Source organism: Haemorhous mexicanus, chromosome 5, assembly GCF_027477595.1.
Source record: "Haemorhous mexicanus isolate bHaeMex1 chromosome 5, bHaeMex1.pri, whole genome shotgun sequence".
NCBI classification, from domain to species: domain Eukaryota; kingdom Metazoa; phylum Chordata; class Aves; order Passeriformes; family Fringillidae; genus Haemorhous; species Haemorhous mexicanus.
The window spans coordinates 54,030,753-54,056,116 of NC_082345.1; the positions used below are offsets into that span (position 1 = coordinate 54,030,753).

Below are 25,364 nucleotides of genomic sequence, written 5' to 3' on the forward strand. Positions count from 1 at the left end.
CTTCTTTATAGTTGCAGCTCTGTCTGGGCAAGTAATTTCATCCATTAAATTCATGAATTTTCAATCTTAAGAATTTTTATAAACTTATGAGACTGATCATGGTCAGGTTGTGGGGGTAGTTGGGGCTTTTGGAGGGGAAAAAACCAAAACCCTAAAATCGCTCCAGTGAAGATCAAGATAATACAGAAGCATTGCCTTCTAGTTAGTAATATGTGAAACTTAAGTCATCTATTTTTTGATGACCATAATGTTTCCCTAGAATGCAAAGTGTTATGGAATACAAGCTGTGGTAAGATTCCCGAGACCCATGTTGGCAGAATGTCTCTCTTTGGGCCAGTAGTGCACTCATCCAGCTGGAGAACTGAAATCATTCTTCTGCCTTGGAGGATTACCGAGTGCATTGTGCATCTTTTGGTATAATGATTCTATATTTTAGAGTTCAGTGCAATATTGACTTGGCATCTAAATTTAAGCTTTGTCCTAGTGTAAGTATGCATATCTTTGTGTGGCCTTATTTCTGTTTTTTCGTATCTTAGATAAAACATGTTTGCTAAAAATAAATAATTTAAATCACTTAACACTTCAAAGTGATGAGTTGATAACATTTTTTGATAAGGCAAATCTATTATTAACAGTCCACACAGAGGGGTTATCTTTAATCTCCTATGTGTGTCCAATCTATTTTTATAGAAGTAATTTTAACATCCTGAAAGCAATTGCTGATGAAAAATGGAGAGGAAGAAATTAAGTAAAGAATCAATCTCTCTTTTCTGTTTTCTTTCATCTATATGATAAACACTAGGATTCACATCCATTTCATTAAAGATCTTCCCTGAGCCCCCTTTTCTCCGTGCTAAACAGCCCCAGCTCCCTCAGCTGCTCCTCATAAGATTTGGACTCCAGACCCTTCACCTGCCCTGTTGCCCTTCTCTGGACACACTCCAGCACCTCTATTTCTTTCTTTTGGTGAGAGCTGAAGGTCAAGCCAAAAGGAGAACTGGATGTTCATTGTAGGAGTGGAATCATAGGGACTAAGGTTGAGGAGCAGAGTTAGATATGAACATTTCCTAGAAAGAAAGGCTAGGAAAATTTTCTTCAGACATTCTGCCCTGGACAAGAGTTGTAAAGGTTATGGTATAGCAGACCTCCATTTAATCTACTTTGTTCGGTTTTATTTCCATTCTTTGTGAATTGCCAGTTACTTTTTCAGATCTGACACCTTTGACAAACATTCTTCCTCTGTGCACTCTTGAAGATATATTGTGTGTATTTTTGTTCTCCTCAGAGTTCCAAAGCACAGTTTGGGAGAATTCATTTTCAAAGCTCAATTTCAGCAATATTTTTCAAAATGGCTGGCACAGCTTTGATTTATGATTTCCATCATAACACCTATAGTAAAACAATCTGCTCTTGTTTAAAAACATTCAGTTCTTTCATTTTTACTTTGGTTTTCAGCAAGTTATATAAACTGCAGCAGTTCCACCACCTGCTGACTATACCAGATGAATTTATGTTAACATTTTTGTTCAGATCAGGAGTGGACTTTTGAAGCAAATCTCCTGTCTGTACCCCACTTACTAAGCTTTGGTTTGCAAGACAGAGTTGTCTCACAGTGTGTGGCATGGGTTCATCTTAACTGGTACCAAACAGGAATTGTGTTGCAGGAGAGTACCTTATACACTTCAGCAGCCAGTGGGCATTCAGCCCAGGGGACCAGACAGAGCTAGACTGAGGTAAAACACTCTGGTATGGACATCTGGTCTTCAACCTCAACTGATTCCCTCTATAAAGCTACTTGTATTGTTCAGCACTATGTGCTAATATACATGCCCGATATCTGCTCCGGCATTTGCAGAATTTATGCATAAAGGTGTATTTTGCTGCTCAAATGTAATTTGGGTCATCATGACCAGACTCCAGTTCTTCATACTTTCTCAGACTCCATTCCTTAGGGGATTCCCCTTGTTCCTGCCCCAGATCAGACCCTGCCATTGATTTCCTGTACATTTTATTCCATAGTTTTTTATCAATGATACAGCTACACACTGTCTTCTGGGATGAGCAAAGATTGCAGATTTTATCATGAGATGCATGTTAGGACTTTATTACACACCAAGTCACAAGTAATGACTACCAAGTTGTAGAACTTAAGTTCTACATACAAAACCACAAAATACAAAACTACAGAAGTTGTAAGGAGATTATAGTTTCTCTGGTTTTAATTGACTTGTTTTTACTGAACGTAATCATAGACAGTAGAGAATTTAAAGACAAGATGAGAAATGCAATAGTGTCTTTCATCAAAAGAAGCATGGAAGAAATTTTCCCAAAGCACCTTAGTGGGAAAAAGAAAAGAGTAGTGTTTTTAGTCAGTTCTGATGTTAGTGATGGGAAGAGCAGAATAACAGAAATGCATGCTGGAAAATAAGATGGTGTTCTGAAAGAGAGACTGCAGGTGAGCTACGGGATTTGGTATGTCAGTGGAAAGAGAAGGGAGATTTCTACTGCCTTGGGGCAACTGCAGGAGTCAGGGGAATTGTTTGGCTTTGGCAAAAGGAGCAAAAGAAATAGAGCATGGAGTAAGGAGTGCAGCTTAACTCCAAGGGATGGCTGTGGGCAGCTGTCTCAACCCAAACTGGCAGAAACGTGTGAGATAGAGCTTTAAAGAGTTTCCTGCAGCTTGGAAAATCACTGAGCTGTCTGAAATCAGACCTGGAAACAGATCTTCTGGAAACAGAAGCTTGTTTGCAGCGATGCACAGGGCAAGCTGAGAGTTATTTGTGTCCTTTCTGACCCTGTTTGGAGGCTTCTCTGTTTAAAAGTTAACTATTCTAATTTTTTTTAAATTTCTTTCTTGATGTTAAAAGCCTTTAATATTTGTCAAAAAATTCACTATAGAAGACTTGAACAGATTAATATCCAAGTATTGGTTGACTTGAGCTGAGAACTTCTTCAGGGACACTTTTGAAAGAGATGAAATACTAGCCACTCTTTTCTTGTAAAAGTGCATTACAAATCAGGATATTGCATTATTTTTCCAGGTGATAAATTAAAACTGACAAATAAAGGACAAGTCTGACTTGAGGGGGAGCTGAAGGTTTACCCAGTGTGCCATTTCCAAAAGGACCAGTGCTTGCTTGGTACAGGGCTCAAGTCCCCACCTGTAGGATGCTGACATTCGTAAGCCTGTGGCTTGATCTCCCTTTGGGTTGTTTGACTGTTGTGCCTGCCAGTTCCTTCTGTTGCTGTTTGCAGGCAGTAAATGTGTTTGCATACCATCTGCAGTAATTCTGATGCAGCAAGGTGATACTGGTAACTGGCTTGACTTGCAGTTGTTCAATAATTTAGTTCAGGTTTCTTTCTAGCTGGCTGTCCAGGTGAGCATCTTGTCTTACTTCCCATCGTCATGGTTACAGGACTGGCTGCATATCTTCTTCCCCTGTGAGTTTTCTGAGTGCAATAGGAGAGCTGTCCTTGCCTGGAGTACAAGATAGCAAATCTTCACTGACAGACTTGGATGTGGCACACTGGCCTGTAAATGAGCCTTGGTTTATTTCAACATATCTAGTAGAATTCATATATTCAAATATATGCACTGCACACAGTAATATTAGTTCTTAACTGCTAGTAAGTGGGAAGTTGACTGAAGTCATTCCATTTTCTTGATTCTATATTGTTAACTCTTGTTTTTAATTAGTATTTTGAAGTATTATTAATATTTTGAAGTATTATTAATATTTTGAATTAATATTTTGAAGTATAGCCAGAAATACCTGTCAGGAAAAATATCTATATGTTTTCAAACACATTAACATACACAAAACATTGTTCCATTTATATTAGTATGTTATATAAACAAAAGATTGTCAGAGCTGATGCTACTGCATCATACTGATTTTTTGAGTACTTGAGCGTTTCTTGAAAATAATCAAGTCTTTGGTGAAGGACATGCTGTCTGCTGGTTTGTGTCTGGACTGGCCCCAGTGCGCCGGGATCTCTCTTTCTAGCTGGTCAGAGTGACCCCGAGAAAAGTTCGAAAGTTTCTTTTCCCAGCCCGGTGCTTGAAGAAGAAGTCAGGGCTTTTCATTTTTTCGGTCTCAAGATTGTTTATTGCATCTTATCTATAAAGTTCTTTCTCCCTGTCCAGCCGAGATCCGTTTGGCAGGACAGCCAGAGGCACTCCCCCCTCCTCCAGGGCGGTGTTATCTTTATATACTACAAACTACGTGTACAATATTTACAGTTATTTTCCAATACCTATCATCTATATTAGACAGTGAGTTTCTACTTTAGACCAATCTAAAAGTGCTGACATCACCAGACAAGATGGAGGTAGAGAAGAAGAAGAAAGGCTAGACACGCCCAAATCCCTCCATCTTGTCACCAGAAACCCCTGTACCAAAAATCCTAAAACCTACATTTAGACTCTGTAATTATTTTATTCTTACACTATTTACACTATTGTGGCTTTTATCTCTTTCTATAAAGGTGACAAGTTGTTCCGTGGTTCGTAATCGAACACGCTGGTGTTCTGGACTGTGTGCCAGGGTCTCCGAGCCCCCTGGCAAGGGTCCCAGGAAACTCTGGACTCCCAAAGGAATGTCCTGAGTTCCGACACCAGTGAAATGCCACGCAGCCCCTGTGCCCTGGAGAAGGCCCCTGCTGCAGCACAGGAGCTCCTCTCTGCCGGGCAGCTGCAGAGGGAGACAGATGGCTGGAGTGGGAGTGCACAGCCCTCCGCAGGCACAGCTGGGCCGTACAGCCAGCCTCTCAGACAGAGAGTCACTCATGGTTTCTCCTTTTCCAGGGTAAAATCAGTTTACCTTTCCCCCGCTGTGTAAGAAGTTCTTAAAAAATCTTACTGCTTCTTTGATTTAAAAGCCTTACCAGATAGATGACTTTATTGGCCAAAAGGAACATTAGCATTGTAATGATTAGAAGTTTTTTGGATAGGATAGTTTTCCAGCAGTTCCCACCTTTTTTTGCATGCTGATTCCATTCATCTGAAATCTTGTTTTTTTGTTTAATGTACGTTGTTCATGAGGATTTTGTTGTTGTTTTAGCTTTCCTTAGAGATTCATAAGAATGTATGTGTTGATGTGTAGAGTGCTCAGAGTGTGACTTAACTGCTGAAGGTAGGAATCAGTGGTAGGTGTGCTAGCTATTGCTACAGACAAAGTCTAAAAGAAGGGCCAGTACTCTGATCTCAGATTGCAATCTGTGTTTTAACATTACCACAATAAAAAATGTATGGATGCCAGTTTGCATTTAAATGTATTTACCGCACATGTTTTGATTTCTAGGAACTTTGAACCAAAAGAACTGGGGCAAGAAATATTCTGCCTGTAATGGTGCCAAACAATCACCTATTAATATAGATGAAGACCTTACCCAAGTCAATGTGAATCTGAAGAAACTTAAATTCCATGGATGGGAAAAGGAAACTTTGGAAGATACTTTCATTCGCAACACTGGCAAAACAGGTAAAAAAAGTCAGATTTCATGTTTGGATTTAAGAGCTCTGAAAAGTGATATGGGACAAACAACCAACCAAGGAGTTTTACTGAATCATTTTCATTTCTCTTAGCTGGTGCGTTCTGAATTTATCTATCAAATAAACAAACAAAACAACAGTGATGACAGTAGCTAAATGAAACAGAAATCACACAAACAAAAATCTTTATGGCGTGGACAGATATAGCCAAAGCAATCACTTCGTGACTATCATCCCATCATGGGCATGTCATTAAATCTAAACAGTAAGTTGGCATTTGCTATGAAATTATGGTAATTATTACTATATATCTAGAGTCTGTAATGGGTAGGCAAAAATGATTTTTTAAAAGTACGAATAAATTACCTACTCATCTGAAAGCACTTCATGGATGAGTTGAAGTTACAGAAAGCTCAGGTTGGGATTTATCTCACCTACACACAGACACATATAATATAGAAACTTTCATCTGAATTACTCACATAGACGCCTCCTAAGAGTCAAAGAAGAGAAATGTGTGCTTTTGTGTTCTGATTTGTTTTACCAATCTTAGAAATACATTTTAGAAAGAAGTGATTCATACCTACAAGTGCCTGTTTTTCCCAGCCATGAAAAAAGCTTATGGTGTCATCTAAATTGTCAGAGAAATCTTTTTACTACCACTTATAAATCCAGGAATGCAGTAACTAAAAGCTGCTTTTTAGAAGTACTGTTCCTTGTTTTGGGCATGGGTTGGAGGAAGGCATCTCTTAAAAACTGTCTTTGCCCTTCTGCAAGTTGCAGTGGGACCCCTAGATCAGCCTTTTTTGTTTAGTTTAGTTTAGTTTAGTTTTGTTTGATTTAGTTCAGTTCAGTTTAGCATCGTTGCTCCTAATTTCTCTTCTTTCTGTCATGTACTTCCTACATACCACTACACAAATCACTTACTTCCCTCCTTCCCTACTTGCTCAGATAAATTTTGCTTTGTCTTTTCAAAATGCCCCTGAGAAAATGTTCTTTAAAGTCCTTAAAAGTGAACTGAGATCTTTCTCATCTACAGCAATCCGGATATTATATGAGGAACTGCTAATCTTGTTTAAATGGTCTTCAAAGTTTTGAGGAAAGGAATGTAGGGAAAATGAACTCCATTTTGTTTTGTCAAGAGGTCAAGAAGTTCACAGTTGCTGGAGATGGGAAAGGCAAATGTTGGGCTTCAGTCTATCCCGTCCTGCTCATTCTCTACAGAAGACAAATGCTCTGTCCCATCTACAGTTTGTATACAGCTATGTCCAGCTGAAGACCTGTCATTGCTTTTTCCCATGGGAGATAGCTCCACAGCCAAGGAGCCTTATGTTCTCTTAGGAGCTGGCTAAAATATTCTTTTGTCATGTTGCCTCATGATTTGTATATAGAATTGTGGTAAAAATGGGGGCAGGTGTGTATTTTCCTTTTTGTTAGAAACACAGACCCTTTCAGGAAGGTATGTACTTCGGGAATTTATTTTCTTAGACAGCCAGCTGGTGGCTAGACCAGCTTTCTGAGCTTTTTAGTGTAGTTCTGTGTCTAATTTCAGATAACAGGAAACAAAGTGCACTTCATTAAATTACTATTTTATGAACTAAAGCATGAAATGAACCATATTCTCCATGCCAATAGTGAATTACCACACTTGTTACTTAGTTTAGGTAACCAATTTCCTGTAAAATTGCCTGTGAAATACAGAGAAATAAGCATATCATATTTAAGTTCTAGCACCTAAAACTGAAATATGAGAGTTATAGATGCCTTGGCTGGATTTTATATTTTCCCTCTTTCTCAATTTTTTCAGTGGAAATTAACCTGACAAGTGATTATTATGTGAGTGGAGGTGGGTTAGACACCATATTCAAAGCAAGCAAGATCACTTTTCACTGGGGGAAATGCAATGCATCATCAGACGGATCTGAACATAGTCTAGAAGGACAAAAATATCCTCTTGAGGTAAAGTATAGAATTGATTTTGATGATTTCAACATTTTGACATTCTGTGACATTACTACTCTACAAAATTCTTTTGTTTATCTCTTAAATCTATTTGCAAATGTAATCATGCAGTTAAATCCAAATTAAGAATAAATGATGCATTTTAGAAGGGCAGTGTAATGTGTTAGTGACATGTTGAGGATGTCTAAACTGCATTATTTCCCATCTTCTAAGATGGTATTAGATGTCAGATCTGCTAATCTGACAAAGCTCCCACTAAACGTTAAGCTCCTACAAATTTGCCCCATAATATTCCACATCAGTTCATTGTTTAAAGTGTAAATGGCCTTTCCAAAGTCAGGGCTTTGCTGAGAGCCCATGGGAACTGCTGGGCCTCGCAGATACAAAGCATGGGCTGGAAAGAGCTGGCAGTGGTGTGCCTAGAGCCACGTGAGCAGGTCCTGGTGCAGCCACATTCATAGGCAGCCAGGCCAGAGTCCCCCTGGCTGCTTTGGCAGAATGGGTTGCAGCAGCATGGGAGTGGGGTGGAGGAGAGGAGCAGCTCTTCCTGGGATGCATAAAGGCCAAACTGTCTTCCCTCAACATGGCATTGTGTCATCTTCCAGTTGAAAAGAGACAGTTGTGGCAGGCAACTGTGCTGTTCCTCATTCCAAGCATTTTGAACTTCTATGTGAAAGCAAAGCAATGGTGCCAGGGCTGGCCTATACATGGAGAAGAGTAGTAAGCCAGGAGCAGTCCCTGGACAGTATCATTTCTTGTACCTCACTAGCCACTTAAAAATTCCCAATCACACTCCTTCTGTCCTGACAAGGCATCACAGAGAATAATCTCTTCCATCATGGTCTTGTAGAAAGCCAGTAGGAGCAGTCACTCCCCCATACACATTGGTCACCCAGCACTGGAGAGATTTCCCAGCTGCATCTGGAGAAAGAGAGAAAGGGGTGCAACAAAACCAAATCAAAACAAAATCCCATGACAGCAGTCAGATGTGGGTTCAAAGTGCCTGGTAATGTTATATTACCAATGCTTTTCTACACTTACTGCAAGGCAGATGCAGTAGGGACATCTTGACATATTATTCGTATTTTATGACTGATGTACAGATTGATTTCACCAAGTACTCTAGGTCAGGTGTCCAGTTATCTCAGCTTACTGTATTATCCATGATTAGCATTGTGCTCCTTGAAAGGGTAATTCCTGCAACCTTAATAGTTTTCCAGGAGAGGTTGTTTTTACATAGCTAATTATTGATGAATTCCATTCTGCATCCTCAGATAATACAAATGAGAGAGGTAAAAAATCCCTACTTTTTTTCCTCAGAATGAGAATATAAATAATTGTACTGTTGAATGTTTAAAATTTTTAATATATAACATTTGAATATATTTTTAATTGCAGATGCAAATCTACTGCTATGATGCAGATCAGTTTACAGATTTTGAAGAGGCAGTTAAAGGAAGTGGAAAGTTAAGAGCTTTATCAATTTTGTTTGAGGTAAACAAAATATATTTTTGTGTCATTTAATAAGCCTTGAAACACAGCAGATGTTCAAACTGAATTTAACTGGTTCCAATGTGTGATCACTGAGTTAAAAAAATTCGTCTCTCTTTCTGATTTATTCTTGCAGAAAAGAAAATGGGCAAAATAAGTTTGTTTGGCTTTAAATCGTCTATAATTTTGGTGGTAAATTGTAGCTTGCAATCTTTTTTTTTTGGGAAGCCTGTACTGTTAAAATATGCAATTTCTTTTTAACAGATTGGACTAGAAGATAATCCAGATTATAATCCAATCATTAATGGAGTAGATAGTGTTAGTCGTTTCGGTAAGTTTGCCTCCATTTTTTATTGATTACTGATTAAATAAATTCCACTTCAGTCTGATTATGAAATCTTTAAGACATATTTGTAACATATCATGCATGTCAGGGTTTTTCTGTTTGGTTGGAAGCCAGGTAAGACTGTTGTAACTATCTAAGAAGGGTCTTATAAGAGTGAGACTGTCACTGTTCAGTAGACTCAGAGGAGAGAAATTTTTTTTCAGTAGCTCCTGTGTAAATCCAAAATAGTCCAAATATATAGTATTGGTAATGGTCACTAATCAAGACACAACTTCAGTGTGCACAAAGAGATCTGGGCTATGTTTCTAACTCAGTTTCAGGTGTCTTTGCAGATGAATAAATGTGAATGAGCACTGTCTTGGACAGGGATATATTCTTACATCATGTCCATGACTTTAAGGAAACCTTGTCTCAGATTTCCTTTATGTTCTGGTGCTTGAATGTAAAAAGCTGTTTTAAAAGCCTTCAAAAGTGTGACTTTGAAATCAAGATTTCTTTTTTCCCCTCTGGAAAACAAACACTATTCAACAAATTTAAAAGGGAACACCTTTCATAAGTTAGAAAGACATAGGGAGTGGAAATATAAAGCAGTTAAGTCATTACTTTTGTGTGTCACCTTCTGTGAAACAAAAGGAGAACTAGTAATACATCACGAGAGATGCTGTCCTACAGCCTTGGAAGGAGCTGTAAAATTATCAGAGCAAGATCCAAGATCCAGCCACTACATGGCACTTCAACGATGCTTAGAATACAATTTTCCTGAATAAAATGCAGATGAGCTCAGGAAATTCAGGTCATAACCAAATCAAGTTGTTTCTTCTGAAGAAAAGCACGTAATCTCTCCTTGTCTGTGTCCTTGTCAGTCATACCTATATTGTGCTTATCTGAATCACAGTTACTGAGTTCTCAAGCTCTGCAGAGGAGCACTCCTTTTCCTTCTAGACAAACTTTCTGGTTTTCATCATTCTTTATAGGTGTTTGATTTTGAGAATCTAGGCTGTGAGTCTCATTAAAGGGTATGCTAAAATCCAAAGCTGCAAAATGTATGGCAAGATTCTTGTTACGAATGAGAAGTTTCATGTCCCCAGCCATCTGTATAAAAGGGACTTCATTTTTGCTGAGGGACAAATGTGTTAACTAGACACATACCAGGTAGCAATGATAGCTTCTGTCTGTAGACTGATTAGCATTTTGACAGGAGAAATGGAAGGATGTGCTTTGCTCTACGCTGCTAAATGTTCCCTCTTCATCATATATGAATGAGAAAGAGGGGACGAGTCAGCTCTAAAACCTTAACTCAGTAGAGAAGTCACTGCAGAGAAGAAGAGCATCTATCCCTTGTAGTCAACTGTTAATGCAATTTGCTGCTCTCACCAAATTTATAAGGAATTATGAAGACAAAGACAGGTCAGAAATCTGTATGAGCTAAATAAGTAACATCCCTATAAAAGCATGAGTTAATGCACAGTATGAAAATTCATTAGATATTCAGAAGTAAGTACTTAGCAATTAGGGAGGAACTTGAAATAAGTAACTTTAGATTGAAGTAAGTTGTATAAGGATCTACACTATTACAAGGTGTGAAAAGCAGCATTATTTTGGATGCACCAGACAATAAAGCAGATAATTTTCCCAGACTGAAAAGTCTGCCTTGCTGAAGTTGTCACCATTTCTGCCAATTGCTGTTGCTGGACCCTACTGCCATACCAGCAGACACAGCTTTCTGTGGAGGGACTTCCAGCAATTCCCCATGCTTACTCCCAGCTGACACGGTATCCAGTAAACTGCTGACCTGAAAGATGTGATATTATTTTCACAGAACATGTTCTCCTGGAGGAGGTCTTTGCATTGTTTGCTGATTTGTGTAAAGTTGTCACAGTTTTTCACTATATTATCACCAGTTAAAAAAGAATCCTGATCCACAGAAGTTCTGCTTCTGCAGTCATGGGTAATATTAACCCTCAGGCCTGGCATGGCAACTGTTCCCCAGGCAGTGATTTTCTGCAAAAAACTCAAAAACTTGATTAAATCTGGGGGAGAGTTTGAAGCCATGCCATGAGACCTAGAACAAAGATTTAATAAACTTTTTTTCTTTGAAATTCAGGAGTGAGACAAAGATTTGGCACCTTGCATGTAAGCTTACAGTGAGAAAATTATTGTGGACTAATATACTAAAATTAGTCAGTTTGTTACTGGAATAACTTACTACACATTCCCAAGTAAACAAAGTTGGGTTTAAGCTATACTTTTTCAAACGAAGTAGAAGACTTCATGATTTATTTGTATGCTAGTCTGTCTGGAAATTAAATTTTGAAAAGCCTGTAAATTAGCATGTTCCTATAATGGTAGTTCTTTTGGAGAGTGTGATTTGTATTTATTAATTGCTTCTGTAGCATTTTAACTATCTGACTCTATTTTTCTTTTTAATTTTTTCAGGAAAACAGGCCGCCTTAGAACCATTTATTTTGCTGAATCTCTTGCCGAATGCAACAGACAAATATTACACTTACAATGGGTCTCTATCAGCTCCTCCGTGCTCTGAAACAGTTGAATGGATTGTGTTTAAAGATACCATAAGTATTTCTGAAAACCAGGTAATTTGTTTAATGTAGTAAAACCAAAAAATTATACATAATACCAAAGAGAAATTTCCATGTACATGGTAGAAGCTCATGGCATTCATTGCCAGCCCAACAACAAAGCTTTTCTTTTATCTAGTCAGAAGTTTTTATTCAGCTCTTAAATTAGAAAGCATCTATATTAATTGTGTTATCTTTGACATTTTTTATAGTTTAGTACTAGAATCTGAGCAATTTCTTGTTTTAAAATAGGGTAAGAACATATCCCAGGCTGTCTGGACTTGGAGCTCAGATAAAAGGGAGTACAGAACACTTTTTGGATATTCCCCCAGCCACATTGTGATGCTGAGCAGAGCATAGCTCCAACAGCTGAGTGGTTGGAAAATACTTGTGGAGTAAAACATTAGCTCTACTGATAGAGTGGAAGAAAAGCTCAGTGCCATGCAGGATAACTCAACTGTGAGACTTTATCCAACATCTTTTTCCCGGAGCTTCTTGCCTATTAGAAGAATCTGATCAAGTTTTATGGTTTCCAACTTATTTTTTTCCTCTCGTCTTCTAGTTAGCTGTATTCTGTGAAGTGCTCACAATGCAGCAGTCTGGCTACGTTATGCTGATGGACTACCTGCAAAACAACTTCAGAGAGCAGCAATATAAGTTCTTTGGGCAAGTGTTTTCCTCTTACACTGGACAAGAAGAAATTCATGAAGCAGGTACTTAACTGAATTGTCCATCCTTTCTTTGCAAGTTAAAAGACAATTTTCAGTAAAAGATTCATCCAAGTATGCAGTTACTCATTTTAAATTGTGTAGAAAGTAGCACACTGTGTTATTAGTCATAAATCTATCACTTCAGAGAAAAAAAACAGCAATCATAAAACATGTCAGATTAAATGGAGTGGAAAATTAAATGGTTGTCTTGACCAAGAATTCAGTGAAAATCATGTCAGTTCAAGCTTCCTTACAGTGCCCTTTTAATGTGTTTCAGACTTCAACAAAGTTGCCTTTTCAGAGACTGCAAGAGTATTTTGTTTTACAAACTTATGTGGTTCTTTACCGTGTAGTGTGGATGCTTTTTCAATAGAGACTGAAGAGTTGTCACCAAATTAATTTCACGTGGTTTACTTAAAAAGTGATGGATGGAGAGAATTCTAGAAACCAGATTCTGTTCTCGGTCTTACCTAAAACTTCAGGGAGATTTGAGAAGTTTGTGTGACCAAAATAGTACATTATGTAGTGGGAAGCAAGATTTGGCCCTAAATATGGAAGTCAATGATTCCTATACAAGCACAAAAGAATGTACCGGAAACTTCTAAACTGGAAGCACTGTGTTACTAGTTGGGTGAGAATACCTGCAGATTCTTTAACTCAGTTTCACTGAACTGTGTTTAGTTAGACTTGAACAGATGACTTAAGCACAGGCTGTAGGTGTTCTCCAGATTAGAAGTGTGGTTTCATACATGTACTTTTACATATTTATGTGATCATGTATATAGAAGCACACAAATGCAACTATGGGATTTGTTTAAGAACATTAGAGAAGTGTTTTTATTTTTCCTTCTAATTTTAGACAAAATTTAAAAACCCTAGGAATCATTAAAGTTAAATGTTCAGATGTAAGAGCTGTAACACAAATGCCAAAGTCTCTAAGAGTCAATAGGCTTATTCATGTTTAATATTATAGTAGTCAATAGAAAAAAATAATCTTTTTAATCCCTTTAGAGGATGTATGAGAAATGCCAAGACTGATTATTACTCAGGTAGATAACTGATAAATTATTTTGTGTTGTGAAACCTAGAATCCCAATTTTATCCTGTTGTATTCAGTGTAGATTCTCATTAGGCAGTAGGATTAAATACTTGATTTATTGCTGTAATTAATACATGACAGTTCATAAGTTGAACTAAGTTTTCTTAGAAAAGCTAGAAGGAACTTTCTATTCAATTATAAAGTAATTTCAGGAAATATTTTCAGGAATTTTCTCACAGTGATATCCCCAACATTTTTGGTGTACAAGCACAGTCCTACTAAGGGCATGGTAGATGCTTCATTCCCCAAACCTGCCTAGTGATATACATAATTTCCCTATGCAATATGTATGTAGCAATTAAAGAAGATTAAAATAGCTAATCCTTACAGCCATGCTTGAGGATTCACCTAAAAAAAAGTGGTTTGAAATTGTAATGCTTAATCTCCACCAACCTCAGCTGGCATGCAAATCCATTTATAATAAAAATCATTGTTTATTCCTGTAAACCTGAGAACCATTGTGGTGGCTACTGGGCACATTGGGTGACTTTCCATCTGCTCCACCCTTCTGGTAAGGCCTTGGAAATAAGGTCTGAAACCTAACTCTTATTTCTCTTCCTGGATTTATAAGGTATAAAAAACAATGGGTTCTTAAAATTCGAGACTGACAATATCTATTGATAAAAAGTACTAGCCAGCCTGTTTTCCCATGAGAAATACAACCACATAAAGTTCAGCAGCTGTCTCAGTTAAATTCTCTTGTGAGACATGGAGTCAGGGCTCGTGCATTCACCCTTTCACGTTCCTCAGTCCACATGACTTTATTGTGAATTCTCAGATTCCCAGGTGTGTGAGGGACACTTCCACTGGCACAGTGCGGTGGGTGCAGGTGCCCCACGCAGGCATTGGCAGTGGGGGGTACAGGGGGGGGTCTCTGTGGGGAGAGCCCTGGGCTGCCCCGAGTCAGACAATTCCAGAGCCCAGACAATTCCAGCTGGCTCCAGCCCACCCATCTCAGGGCACTGGGAGCCATGGTGGCAGCACCTCCAGGAAAACAAAGCTGCACAGCAGTGAGGAGTGAGGGAGACATGGGAAACTGCTCTGTCTCACCCAGGTGAGAGAAGGAAGAAGGGGAGGAGTGTTCCAGTAGCAGAGATTCCCCTGCAGCCCACGGTGAAGATTTTGGTGAGGCAGCCTGTCCTGTGGCAGACTGTGGAGACTCCATGCGGGAGCAGGCTGCTGGCTGTGGCTTGTGGGGAGGAGCCCATGCAGAGCAGATTATCTGTCAGGTCTCTGACCCTAAGGAGGACCCATAGTGTAGCAGTCTGTTCCCAAAAGACTGTCCAGAGGCTGGAGAATTCATGAAGGACTGTGTTCTGTGGATGGGACTCCACACTGGAGCAGAGGAACAGCATGAGGAAGGAGCGGCAAAGTGTTATAAATTGACCGCAATTCCCATTCCATATTCCCCTCTGCCTCTGGGAGTGGGGAGGTGAAGGAACCAGGAGTGGAGTTGAGCCTGGGAAGAAGCAAAGGGTGGGGAGGTTTCATAGTTTTGTTTTGTTTCTCACTATCCTACTCTATTTTTATTGGTGATAAATCTAATTTGTTGTGGTGGTAATCTAATCTGTTTTGCCCATGATGGTGGCTGGCGAGCAATCTCTGTCCTTATCTTGACCCATCAGCTTTATCCTCTTAATTTCTTGCCCTGCCCTGCTGACAAGGGTGAGTGGGCAAGTGTCTGGGTGGGCACCTGGTGGCCACCCAAGGTCAACCCAGCAGACATCTGCTGGGCTGCTCCACCTCCATTACAGAGACAGTGTAGATCTAGAATGTAAAAAAAGATCTTTTTGCTACACACTGCAGGGCCCCTGAATATCTGAATGTAAATGAAGTGATTTCATGGCTTCAACAATTGAAAAGTTGAATTGAAAACATAATCTCAAACATAGATTTAACTGAAGTAGAAGAGCACAAGAAAGGTGGAGGCAAAAAAGCCAAATTTGGGCAGGTTATAAAGGTCTTCTGGTCAAAAGCATATCCCAGGCAGCTTTTGGCAATGATTTGGCTGATGTACCCCAGTGGTTCCCCATGATGCAATTAAGTTTAGATGAAAATTTCCTAAGTTACATGGGTATCATTTTATTCCACAGGAGAATAAGCAAAGATAGATGCATTAGCACAACATGATGTGATACGCAAAACCAGAATCTAAGTATTCACCTGGAGCAAGCAGAGACTTGGCTTCAAATGTAGCAGGGGTTTGAGTAGGCCTCTGACTTTCTGTGAATTTTCTGCAAATTTTTCTGTGAATTTGTCCTTCAGAGTAGTAAGAGACTCAAGAGCTCCCTTTCTTGCAGTCTCTTTACTCAGATTTTCTAAAAGTCGGTATGACAACAGAAGTACATAATTAGGTAAGTTGTCATGTGGTCTCCTTTCTAATCTCTGGAGAAGGAAAATGAGAAAAGACAAAGTACTTCTGTGTTACTGACTGGTAGGAAAGAAAAGGGATCAGCAGGATGATTTACAAAGAGACATCAGAGGAAGGGCAAGAGAAAACATTTTGGGAAGAAACGGAGGTGAAATAATACATAAATGATTGTCATGTAGTAATATTGTCAGTCATTTCTGAGATTAACATCAAAAGGAGGAGAACAAAAAGGAAGACTTTTTTCCTGGGAAAAAATAGAAGAACCATCTGGAAAGGGAAAAAAGAAAACAAAGAAATAACACCAGAAGCACCAACCTTGTACCTTTAAAAGTTTTATAATACTGCTCTATGTAACTGAATGCAGAGATTTCAGAACCAAATTCTCTCATAAGCAAAAAAGATGAAGGGAGGAAAAAAGACTGTAGAGAAAAACTTGGAATGCTGAGAAGCTTGGTGTTTATATTATAAAAAAATCATTTTGACAAGAATTTTAAACCCCTTTGAAAAGAAATAGCTGAGGAATCTTTAGATTCATTGAAAAAAATGAAATCTGTTTACATTCTAAGCGTTCATGCTCAGAATTGACAAGGGCTAGTCTAATGATTTCTCCTTGCCATCTGGTGGAAATGGGGAGGAATGACAAATTACAGGAATGGAATGGCATGGAATGGAATGTACACAACATGAGATTTTTTTAAAACTTGCTCTTTCTTTGCATCAATTGAAATAATTAAGTGTAATTAATAAAATTATGTATCAGTTATATAGCAAGTAGATTCAGAACACAGAAAGGGAATTCACCTAAATTACACAGACTGATGCTGCCTCTGCTATTAGCTTACACACACAGAGAAATTAGGAAAGCCTTGCTGCTTGTTTTCCATTGCCTATCTCAGGCGGAAGCTGCTCAGAACTTCCCACCTTCCCTGGGGAATAGGAGAAAGTATTTTGACAAATATTTTGGCGGGGTTTGAGTGTCCCCTTGTGTTCAAGTGGCGAAATGCAAAGCTGAAGGACTTCGGTTTCAAAATGCAGCATCGTCCCCCCAAGCCTTGGGGCATCTTGGTGTTCGCTTCTCTTTAGAAAACTCCAAAGGATCTGCACCTGTTTTCTTAGTAAGCTAAAGAGGGTTTTTTGCTTTCTTTTTCTAGATATTCATATATTGCTCTAAGTACATTATGAGATGTAAAAAATGTTTCCTCATTTATTCCAATTCAAGATAAAAATACAATAACAAGCTTTAAAATATAGTAACATTTAATGACTGCTGCTAATGCAATGCTTACCTTCTTCTTATTTACTTTTTCACTCTTCTTTAAGTACTATGAAAAGATTCAAACATCCTTGAGGGGAAATCCAGGTGATAGGTTTACCTTTAACCATTAAAACCAATCTACTGTAGATTAGTCTATTATAGGTAGTGTGAGAGTATACAGCTCTTCTAGTGCTACTTTCATAGAGCCATAAAAGTAGAATTGTTGAGAGTTTTTGATTCCCAGGACAGATATAAGAATCTTTATGTTTTATCATTTATATTTTATTTCTTAGGAACTGGATACTAATATTTCACAAAATATGTTATTAGAGCCAGGGAGAGGAAACTCAGGTCTCAACTTTACTTGCTTTTGGAAATCTAGTGTTTAAATACTGGTGCTGTTTACAATGGCATGGCATTTCAGATGTTTTAGTAGAAAGCTAAAATCGAGGCACACAAAAAGATTTTCATTAGTTTTCTCAGGAAGTATCTCAAGATTTTAGTAGATTTACTTGTACCATTTGATAAAAATCATATTCTTTCCTCTTTTCTTTCTTCCAGTTTGCAGCTCAGAACCTGAAAATGTTCAATCTGATCCAAAGAATTATACTAGTCTTCTTGTTACATGGGAAAGACCTCGTGTTGTATACGACACCACAATTGAGAGATTTGCTGTCTTTTATCAACAGCTGGATGGAGAAGACCAGACTAAGCATGAGTTTCTGACAGATGGGTATCAGGACTTGGTAACTGTAAACTCTTCAAGTTTCATAAAAAGGGATGATGGTGTAACAACTCACTGTTAATTATTGTGACGGATTAAACTGTAGCTGGGAGCTGATTGAAGAGAAGTGATCTCATCTTTTGGCTATAAAGCCACAAAGACCATTTAAAACAAAAGAAGAAACTTCTCTTGTCTGGAACAGGGAAAAACTCTAAAGATTGCTGCTTTGATTTGCCTGTACTTGCTGTGAGCATGTCAATCACAGAGCTCTCTAGCCATAAAACCCAATTGTCAGTCAATAATAACCTGTAATTCATTGCTCATGGATGTGAAAGAATGACCTACACAAACAACTACTGAGCTTCAATTCAATTATACTGCTATAAATACTAAGTTACTGATTACAGCTTCATGGTATTTTACTAATGAGGTCTGTTCCTCTAACCCTCTTTAAAGACTCATCAGACATAACGTTACCTAAACTTGTGTTCAATGCTAAATTCTTATTTGGTTGGTTATCCTCCATGTAAAAAGTCACAAGGTTTTTTTTTAATTTTACTGAAAGCCATTTGTGACAATAAAATAAAAGAGCACACATTATAATATTAGGAGAAGGGAGCTTTGTGGTTCTTAAGAAAAATGTGTTATAAAAAAAATAATATTTTCAAATTCTTTGAAAGTAAATATTTGCAAGTAAATTATTAAATATATTTTTTTTTTTTCTTTTAGGGGGCTATTCTAAACAATCTGCTGCCCAATACAAGTTATGTTCTTCAGATAGTTGCTGTTTGCTCTAATGGTCTGTATGGAAAATACAGCGACCAAGTCATTGTCGATATGCCTTTAGAGGATGCAGGTAAGTGGTCTTTTGAGTTTAGTGATCCCTTTTAGCTGAAAAACCTGTATTTGAAGTAGTTTGTTTGCAAACCAGTTAAAATGCATGACTTCCAAATTATGCCAAAATGAAATTTCAAAATCACTGCAGTTAACCTTTGGCATGTCCTTTGCTAATGATATTTTACATGACATAATTCCTTTTAAACATTACCTATAAAAAAAACTGCATGTTTTTAATTCTAAGATTATTCTGAAAAGCACCTACTTGATTTCAAATCTCTCACAAATCTCACAAGTGTACCTTTTAGACGTGTAGGGAAATAAAACCATGTTTGGTATTATTTCTCTGTGGCTCATGCATCCTCTCAAAATTAATCCACACTGCCAAAGTATTAAGGCATCAAGCAATAAAACCCCACTATATGATTTATAAGTCTATATTAATGATTTTGAAATTTGATTTCTTATGAATACTTGGAGTTTGATTTCAAAAGACTTGTGATGATGGAATTCCCTTGCTTCTTAATGCTGCCTCGCAAAAAAATCAAAAGGCCTAACGAACAAATCTTAATGATTTCACAGCCAGATTTGCTTCTTCTGCCTGCTGGTAAATATGAAATAACTTAAAACTGTAGCATGAAGCTTTATCTTATCCTTAATAATTCCTTAAATTTGGTGTAATTTTTAGCATCAGATTCAGTGCCTATGAAAGTGAGTGAGAGCTGTGTTTTTAAATAAGAAAACTATAATTAATAATAGAAAAAAATCAAATGGCTTTTGATCATGTTAGGAGCTTTTTTTTTTTTTTAATCTAAGGGCCTGGATTTTGTTGTTTGTTTATTCTGTAAATTCAGTTTTATACTTATGTATGTCTGTTTAGCTGCAGCAAGGTCATTAGTGATGTGGTGGTGAACTTGGGAAAACAGGACAGTTTTTCATTTCAATGGAGCCACGTTCCATTACAGTGAGAGAGAATGTGATTCTCAACAATCTCTACCACATGAATTCTGGATTAATAAGGGTAAATAGGCTTATCATCATTTGGTCTCTGTAGGAGGAGGACACAGCATCAGGTATAGCACATACACATTTTTAATAAAGATTTCACTTGTCTTTCAAACACGGTGAATAATAATGTATTTTGGGGTCTTAAGTTAGTATCTACCAGAATTTTCCTATTTCTCTTTAGCTTTCTAAAAAGTCCACAACAAGGTTCTGACGTTCTGCCTGACATTTCTCACTTCTGTCTACCTTTTATCCATCTCTTAGATAGTATATTCTTCCACTTACTTTCCAGAATTTTCTGGGTTTGTGTTTGAAGTGTTTTTTCTCAGATGAGAGTTCATCTACGTCCCCCACATCCATTTCTACATGGAAAGACAAATAGGCAGCACAGTGTTACCATCATTTAACAACAAATCAAGTCAGTAGTCTGCTGCCATCACAACTGTAGAACCTCTGAAAATACATATTGCAAGACAAAGTCCAGTGGAGGTGATATCCAAAGGATAAACCACCCTCCTCTTGCGACTGCTGTATCCCTGCTGTAAGGATGGGCTGCGTCCAACCCCGCTGTGCTCCGTGAATCCCTTTGGAAGGAGACATGGGTGCAGAGGCAGGGAGAGAGCCAGGGGTACTGGGGCTGGGCAAGCACTGCCAGTGCACCTGTGGCAGGAGCAGGTGCTGCTGGGGAGCAGCCCCAGCAAGAGGAGGACGAGGCACTGGGCAGCCAGGGGCTGGCCAGCCGTGCAGGTGCCACCGGCCAGCACGGCACCCCTGCTGTGCTTGTGCTGAAGTCATGCAGAGCAGGGGCTTTGCATTCATTCCACTAGAAGGAAGAGGGAGGGAAATATATACTGGAAAATTATATACTTCACCTTCCAGCATCAGCAGAAATTTCTCTGAGATGTCTGTATGCACAGACAAGAGAATTTGGTACAATAGAGGTTATATTTCAGACTGTGTTATATTCGTTATAATAAATGTTACATATCAGACTGAAGGTTTGATATTCTCAAGTCTTTTTACACAGGTAATAATTAATTTCGACTTTGATGTTTTAAATTTTAAAAAAATTTAAATAAAAAGAGAGCAAAGTTTTTAAATAAAAATTAAATACTGAAAATAATATTTGTCTGTTTAAAAAAAATCCAGAAGTTTCACTGACATGCTTCTTGTCTGAAATGGACACAAAGTTATTAAAACTAATTTGGTTCTTTTCTTTTGGCACTTCCACAGTGATACTTCTGAAAGCATTGAATAAAGAAAGTTCAGGGAAAAATTCCTCTCACGTAATTAGTATGATTTCTAACAGTGTACGTTGCTCTATAAGTAAGTTTCTTAGATGCTGTATCAACTCTGGATACAATTTTAAAATAGGAAAAATTCTTCCATTAATTTCTAACATTAATGTTTATTTGCATAATTAATTTTACTAATTATTTACACCTGAATTAACTGTTGCAAATATTTAAAATATTTTCATATTTAATTATAATATATCTAATATTAGAAAACAGATATATGGGAATGTAGATATCTAATAAAAAAGATTTCTTCAGAGCAGCTTGCTGATTACAACTATAACATCAAATTGATTTTGTGATCTGCTTTATAGATCTTGAGACAAAAGGGGATTTCTTGGAGCTCCTGCTTGGGAATTTATGAAAGAAAAGTTATCTTCACCGTGAAGACATGAAATAAAGTTGACACACATAAAGCATAAATTAAATCTTTCATTTTCAAGAATTACTCTGAGTAATCCAGTTTAATTAAGATGAAATTCACTACAGTCACCTCCAGATCAATTAGTCTTCCTGTTAAGAGCTAAAGCAAGGCGTGAGTCATGCGGAGCCATTAGATGGGCCCTTTTCCAGGAAGAATTCTGTCCTTGGAGAGGCCACTTCTAATGAGCTCTGGTATTCAAAAAGCTCAGGACTGTTGATTTAGGCTTTCCTTCTTGAGATATTTGCAAGAGAGTGTTTCTCATGCCTTTTCCCCACCCAGTCTGGTGCATCCCCTATGGTCAGCGAGGGCTCTGCAGGCTCTGGTGATCCACAGATCCAAGGGTCTTGTTCTCAGCAATGTTTTGTAAGATAGATGAAGGACCGGGACCTCTTTGGGGCCACTTTGGGTCTCTGCTTCAGTTTGTGGAAGCCTCAGGAGCTGTAATTTAATGACACTGGGCAAGCCACCACAGTGCAGACCTCTGCTCTCTAGGCTTTTCCTGAACTCTTCAGAATTGCAGCCCTTCATCTTGTAATACAGTGTGTGTGCAGGTTAAAATTTTTTCCAGTTAGTTTCTACTTAGTGAAAGCCAACAAATGCACTACTTGATGTAGCTAAAAAATGTCCACTGAAAATTTAGGGAATCATGTATAATGTATTTTAATCAGCTTTGATAAATATCAAATTTATTTACAAATTTTTCATTTGTTCTTAGAATTGGATTTTGAATAGCTATGTAAATGTGTGCCTCGACTCTCTAGGTGACATCTGTATGGAACATCTGAAGGTTGTGCAGTAGTTTGTTGTGTAGCTAATACTGGTGGTACTTACATGCTTTTGCTGACACAGGAGAGGAAAGATTAGAATATAACTCCCCATTCCTATTCCTTTGTGTAGACTTCAGTTGGTGTTTGTCAAAAAAACCCCCAGCATGCTGGGACATAGCTCTCAAATGCTGTCTCCTGCCTGGCAGCTCGTGCTGGCAGCAATGCTTTGTGGGGATCTAACTATGCAACTTCTTTGTAACTCGTCTTTGTGATTTTTGTCCTAAAAAGCACTAAGCGTATGTTAAATGTCTGATTGAGGGGAGGCTTTTTTCTAATTTTGTACTGATAAAAGTAGAAATCTGAAAACTAATTTAATCCAAAGAAACAGGCTTTACATTTGTTCTTGCCATGCCATTTATTGCATGTCAATACAGAAATGAAGAGAGTTTTTGTTGTGCGCATTATTCTATGATTATAAATCGCATTGTTTAAAGGGATTTTTTTTATATTTCCATTGAAAAAATCTTGGGAAATCATTACTTCTCTGTATTTTTTCTGCTGTTTCTTCACCTGTCACTAAAATGGACTAGGAAAAGACCTCTACAGAATTCTAACTAATTATTTAATTATTTTATTTTAAAATGTATACTATAGAATAATCAATATGTAGTTTCAGAAAAAATAAACAAGCTTGTTTATCAACCTTTTGGAGGGTGTGGCTGTTTACCTTGGATGGGGGATGTTATTATATTTCTGTAATCTCCTGTCAAATCAAAAGCTCAGCAGCAGGATTAATAGAACTTCTGTAAGTGTGTGTCTCTAATACTTTTGAGAAATAAATTTTATATGACCATCTAAATTTAAATATTCTTTATAAAGTTCCTGGAGATTTACTGTTTTTGTTAATAAAGAGGTTCTTTTTATATATATATATATATATATATATATATATATATATATATGTATGTATGTATGTTAAAGCCTCTCCTTTGAGAAAACAGGAGGAACTGTGACTGAGTCTGACTGAAGCTCAACTCAAGAATAGTAACCACAGAAAAGTAGGGATAGAATTCCTCTGTGCTAAAAACACGTTTCAGAGGAGTCTGTTAAATACCTAGTACATGGTGTGGGTGTATTATGGGAAGGCATTCAGACTAATGTCAGTATTTGATTTGTATCATTGAGAAGCCAGGGAATATCATTATCTCATCCGCCCCTTCCTCCCCTCCACTCCCCTCCTCACCCTGTCCCAGAGCCTCCTAGGCCTCAGGAGTCAGAGGTAAGATAATTTTTTTATCTATCTAGCTAAAGAAAGATCAGTTCCATATTTGGTAATTTATAGATGTTTGTTACTAAAGGACAATTTGTGAAGATTTTGTGCAGCATTGCTTAGTCAAAATCTGTTTGCATGCTATAACCTACAAATAATACTGTTTGATCTTACTAGTTTGATAAACTTCATCTCATGTATGTTGCCTATAGCACATCTTAATTTGTTTTGAAAGGTGGATATGGATAGACCAAGGAGAATACAAATTAAGTAATAGATCTCCATCTGACTTTGCAAAAAAGAGAAATATAGAAATTGAATCTTTATCCTAGTGTATTGAACAAGCTGTATTTGGGGATTATGAAGGAAATGCAGATGTGGAGCTGTGTGTGATAGTATTGTTAGAATTGCTCTCCAGGCTAAGAGATTGGCATTTTCACCTAGTGCAAATCAGCCCTCAGAATATGTGCTAGCACTTGTGTGCAGAAAGAGTGCTAGAACATGGCTTAGGAGAAAGCCTTGGAAAGACTTGGAATGGATATGGGCCTTTTTGTGGACCTAAGGAGCCATAAGGTGCATTAGTGCTCTGGAAGGGGTGTTAGATTTCCTCACTGAAGACCTGTGCCAGTTCCTAGCAGAGAGGTGGATGTTTCTTTCAACCTGCTGTGAAGCCTCTCTTGCTGACCACCACCAGAAGTGTAACACTGGATTTGGCAGAAAAGGAGAAAGAAGGCTAGAGACTACCTCTGAATTTGGAGAGATGGATTTTCAGCTGGGTTGTAGGAAATTAATTTCTTCAACCTGTTTCAAATGGTTTTTATTTTTGAAAATTGGGAATGCCTCAAAAGACTCTAGAGTAGTTCTTGACAGAGAGTGCAGTATCTGTTTATTAGGGACTTTTTCTGGATGTGATACAACTGGCTTTATGTCTGTACATTAAGTCAAGTAGGGTGGGAGTATGAAAAAGGCTGTAAGCACTGGGAAGGGTGGGTCTCTTTGGTCTGCCTTGCTGGAGAAGCATGCAGCCTGCTGAATACTGATTGTGATGACATTGCTGCTGCTCTAGAACCTAAGTCCAAGCCTGGGTGCACAAATAGGGAATTTTCTATATGAAAATGATAGAACAGATTATTTTACAAGAATATCTCCAGAGCTTTCAGATTTAATGTAGAGAAATAGTTGATCCCCAGACTTACTGGTTTTTTCACTTCTGTATTTCTGCATTAAACTGTATTTCTCATTGAAAACTTTTTTGTAAACTTGGCTTTCCCTAGCCAAAATGTGGTTCCTCCAAAAGTGCTAACCCAATGGTATCAAAATAGAGCCAGACAAAACTGTTGTGGCTGAATGAGTGTGTCCTGTCTAGATAAGTGAGCGTTGCTACCCTTAGTCCTTAATCCAGGGGGTTGGCCACTTCTCCAAAGACAATCCTACAAATAATCTTTGACATTATCTCAATAACCATGTTAATTAGGCAGTTGAGTCCTTGCAGAATTCAGAATTCTGTCTATTTAAAATTGTGGATGATACGGTGTGTATTTTTGTTTTATAGAGGCTGACCTCATTCCTGAACTGAGTGAAACTGAAGAATATGAGGTATAGCATTCATTTGTTTTTTAAGGGTGTATTTAAAATAAATGCATTTCAACTAGATTGAAATTATATTCTGTGAAAATTGACAAAACTATGTCACCAAACGAGTGTATTTTCTGCATTTATGTATACATATATA

The 25,364-nt window shown here is 37.9% G+C and overlaps 1 protein-coding gene across 6 annotated transcripts in view; it reads left to right on the forward strand.

The window, feature by feature from the left end:
- PTPRZ1 (protein tyrosine phosphatase receptor type Z1) overlaps window positions 1-25,364 on the forward strand; it is a 131,800-nt gene that overhangs the window by 70,340 nt on the left and 36,096 nt on the right. For 5 of the 6 annotated variants that reach the window (XM_059847187.1, XM_059847188.1, XM_059847185.1 and 2 more), the window contains exons 3-11: window positions 5,304-5,483; window positions 7,302-7,453; window positions 8,855-8,950; window positions 9,212-9,278; window positions 11,730-11,887; window positions 12,435-12,585; window positions 17,869-18,053; window positions 18,761-18,887; window positions 25,185-25,228. In XM_059847187.1, the coding sequence (XP_059703170.1) occupies window positions 5,304-5,483; window positions 7,302-7,453; window positions 8,855-8,950; window positions 9,212-9,278; window positions 11,730-11,887; window positions 12,435-12,585; window positions 17,869-18,053; window positions 18,761-18,887; window positions 25,185-25,228 (1,160 nt within the window). Of the gene's footprint in view, window positions 1-5,303; window positions 5,484-7,301; window positions 7,454-8,854; window positions 8,951-9,211; window positions 9,279-11,729; window positions 11,888-12,434; window positions 12,586-17,868; window positions 18,054-18,760; window positions 18,888-25,184; window positions 25,229-25,364 lie in introns of those variants that run through there. The other variant, XM_059847189.1, reaches the window with a different exon arrangement.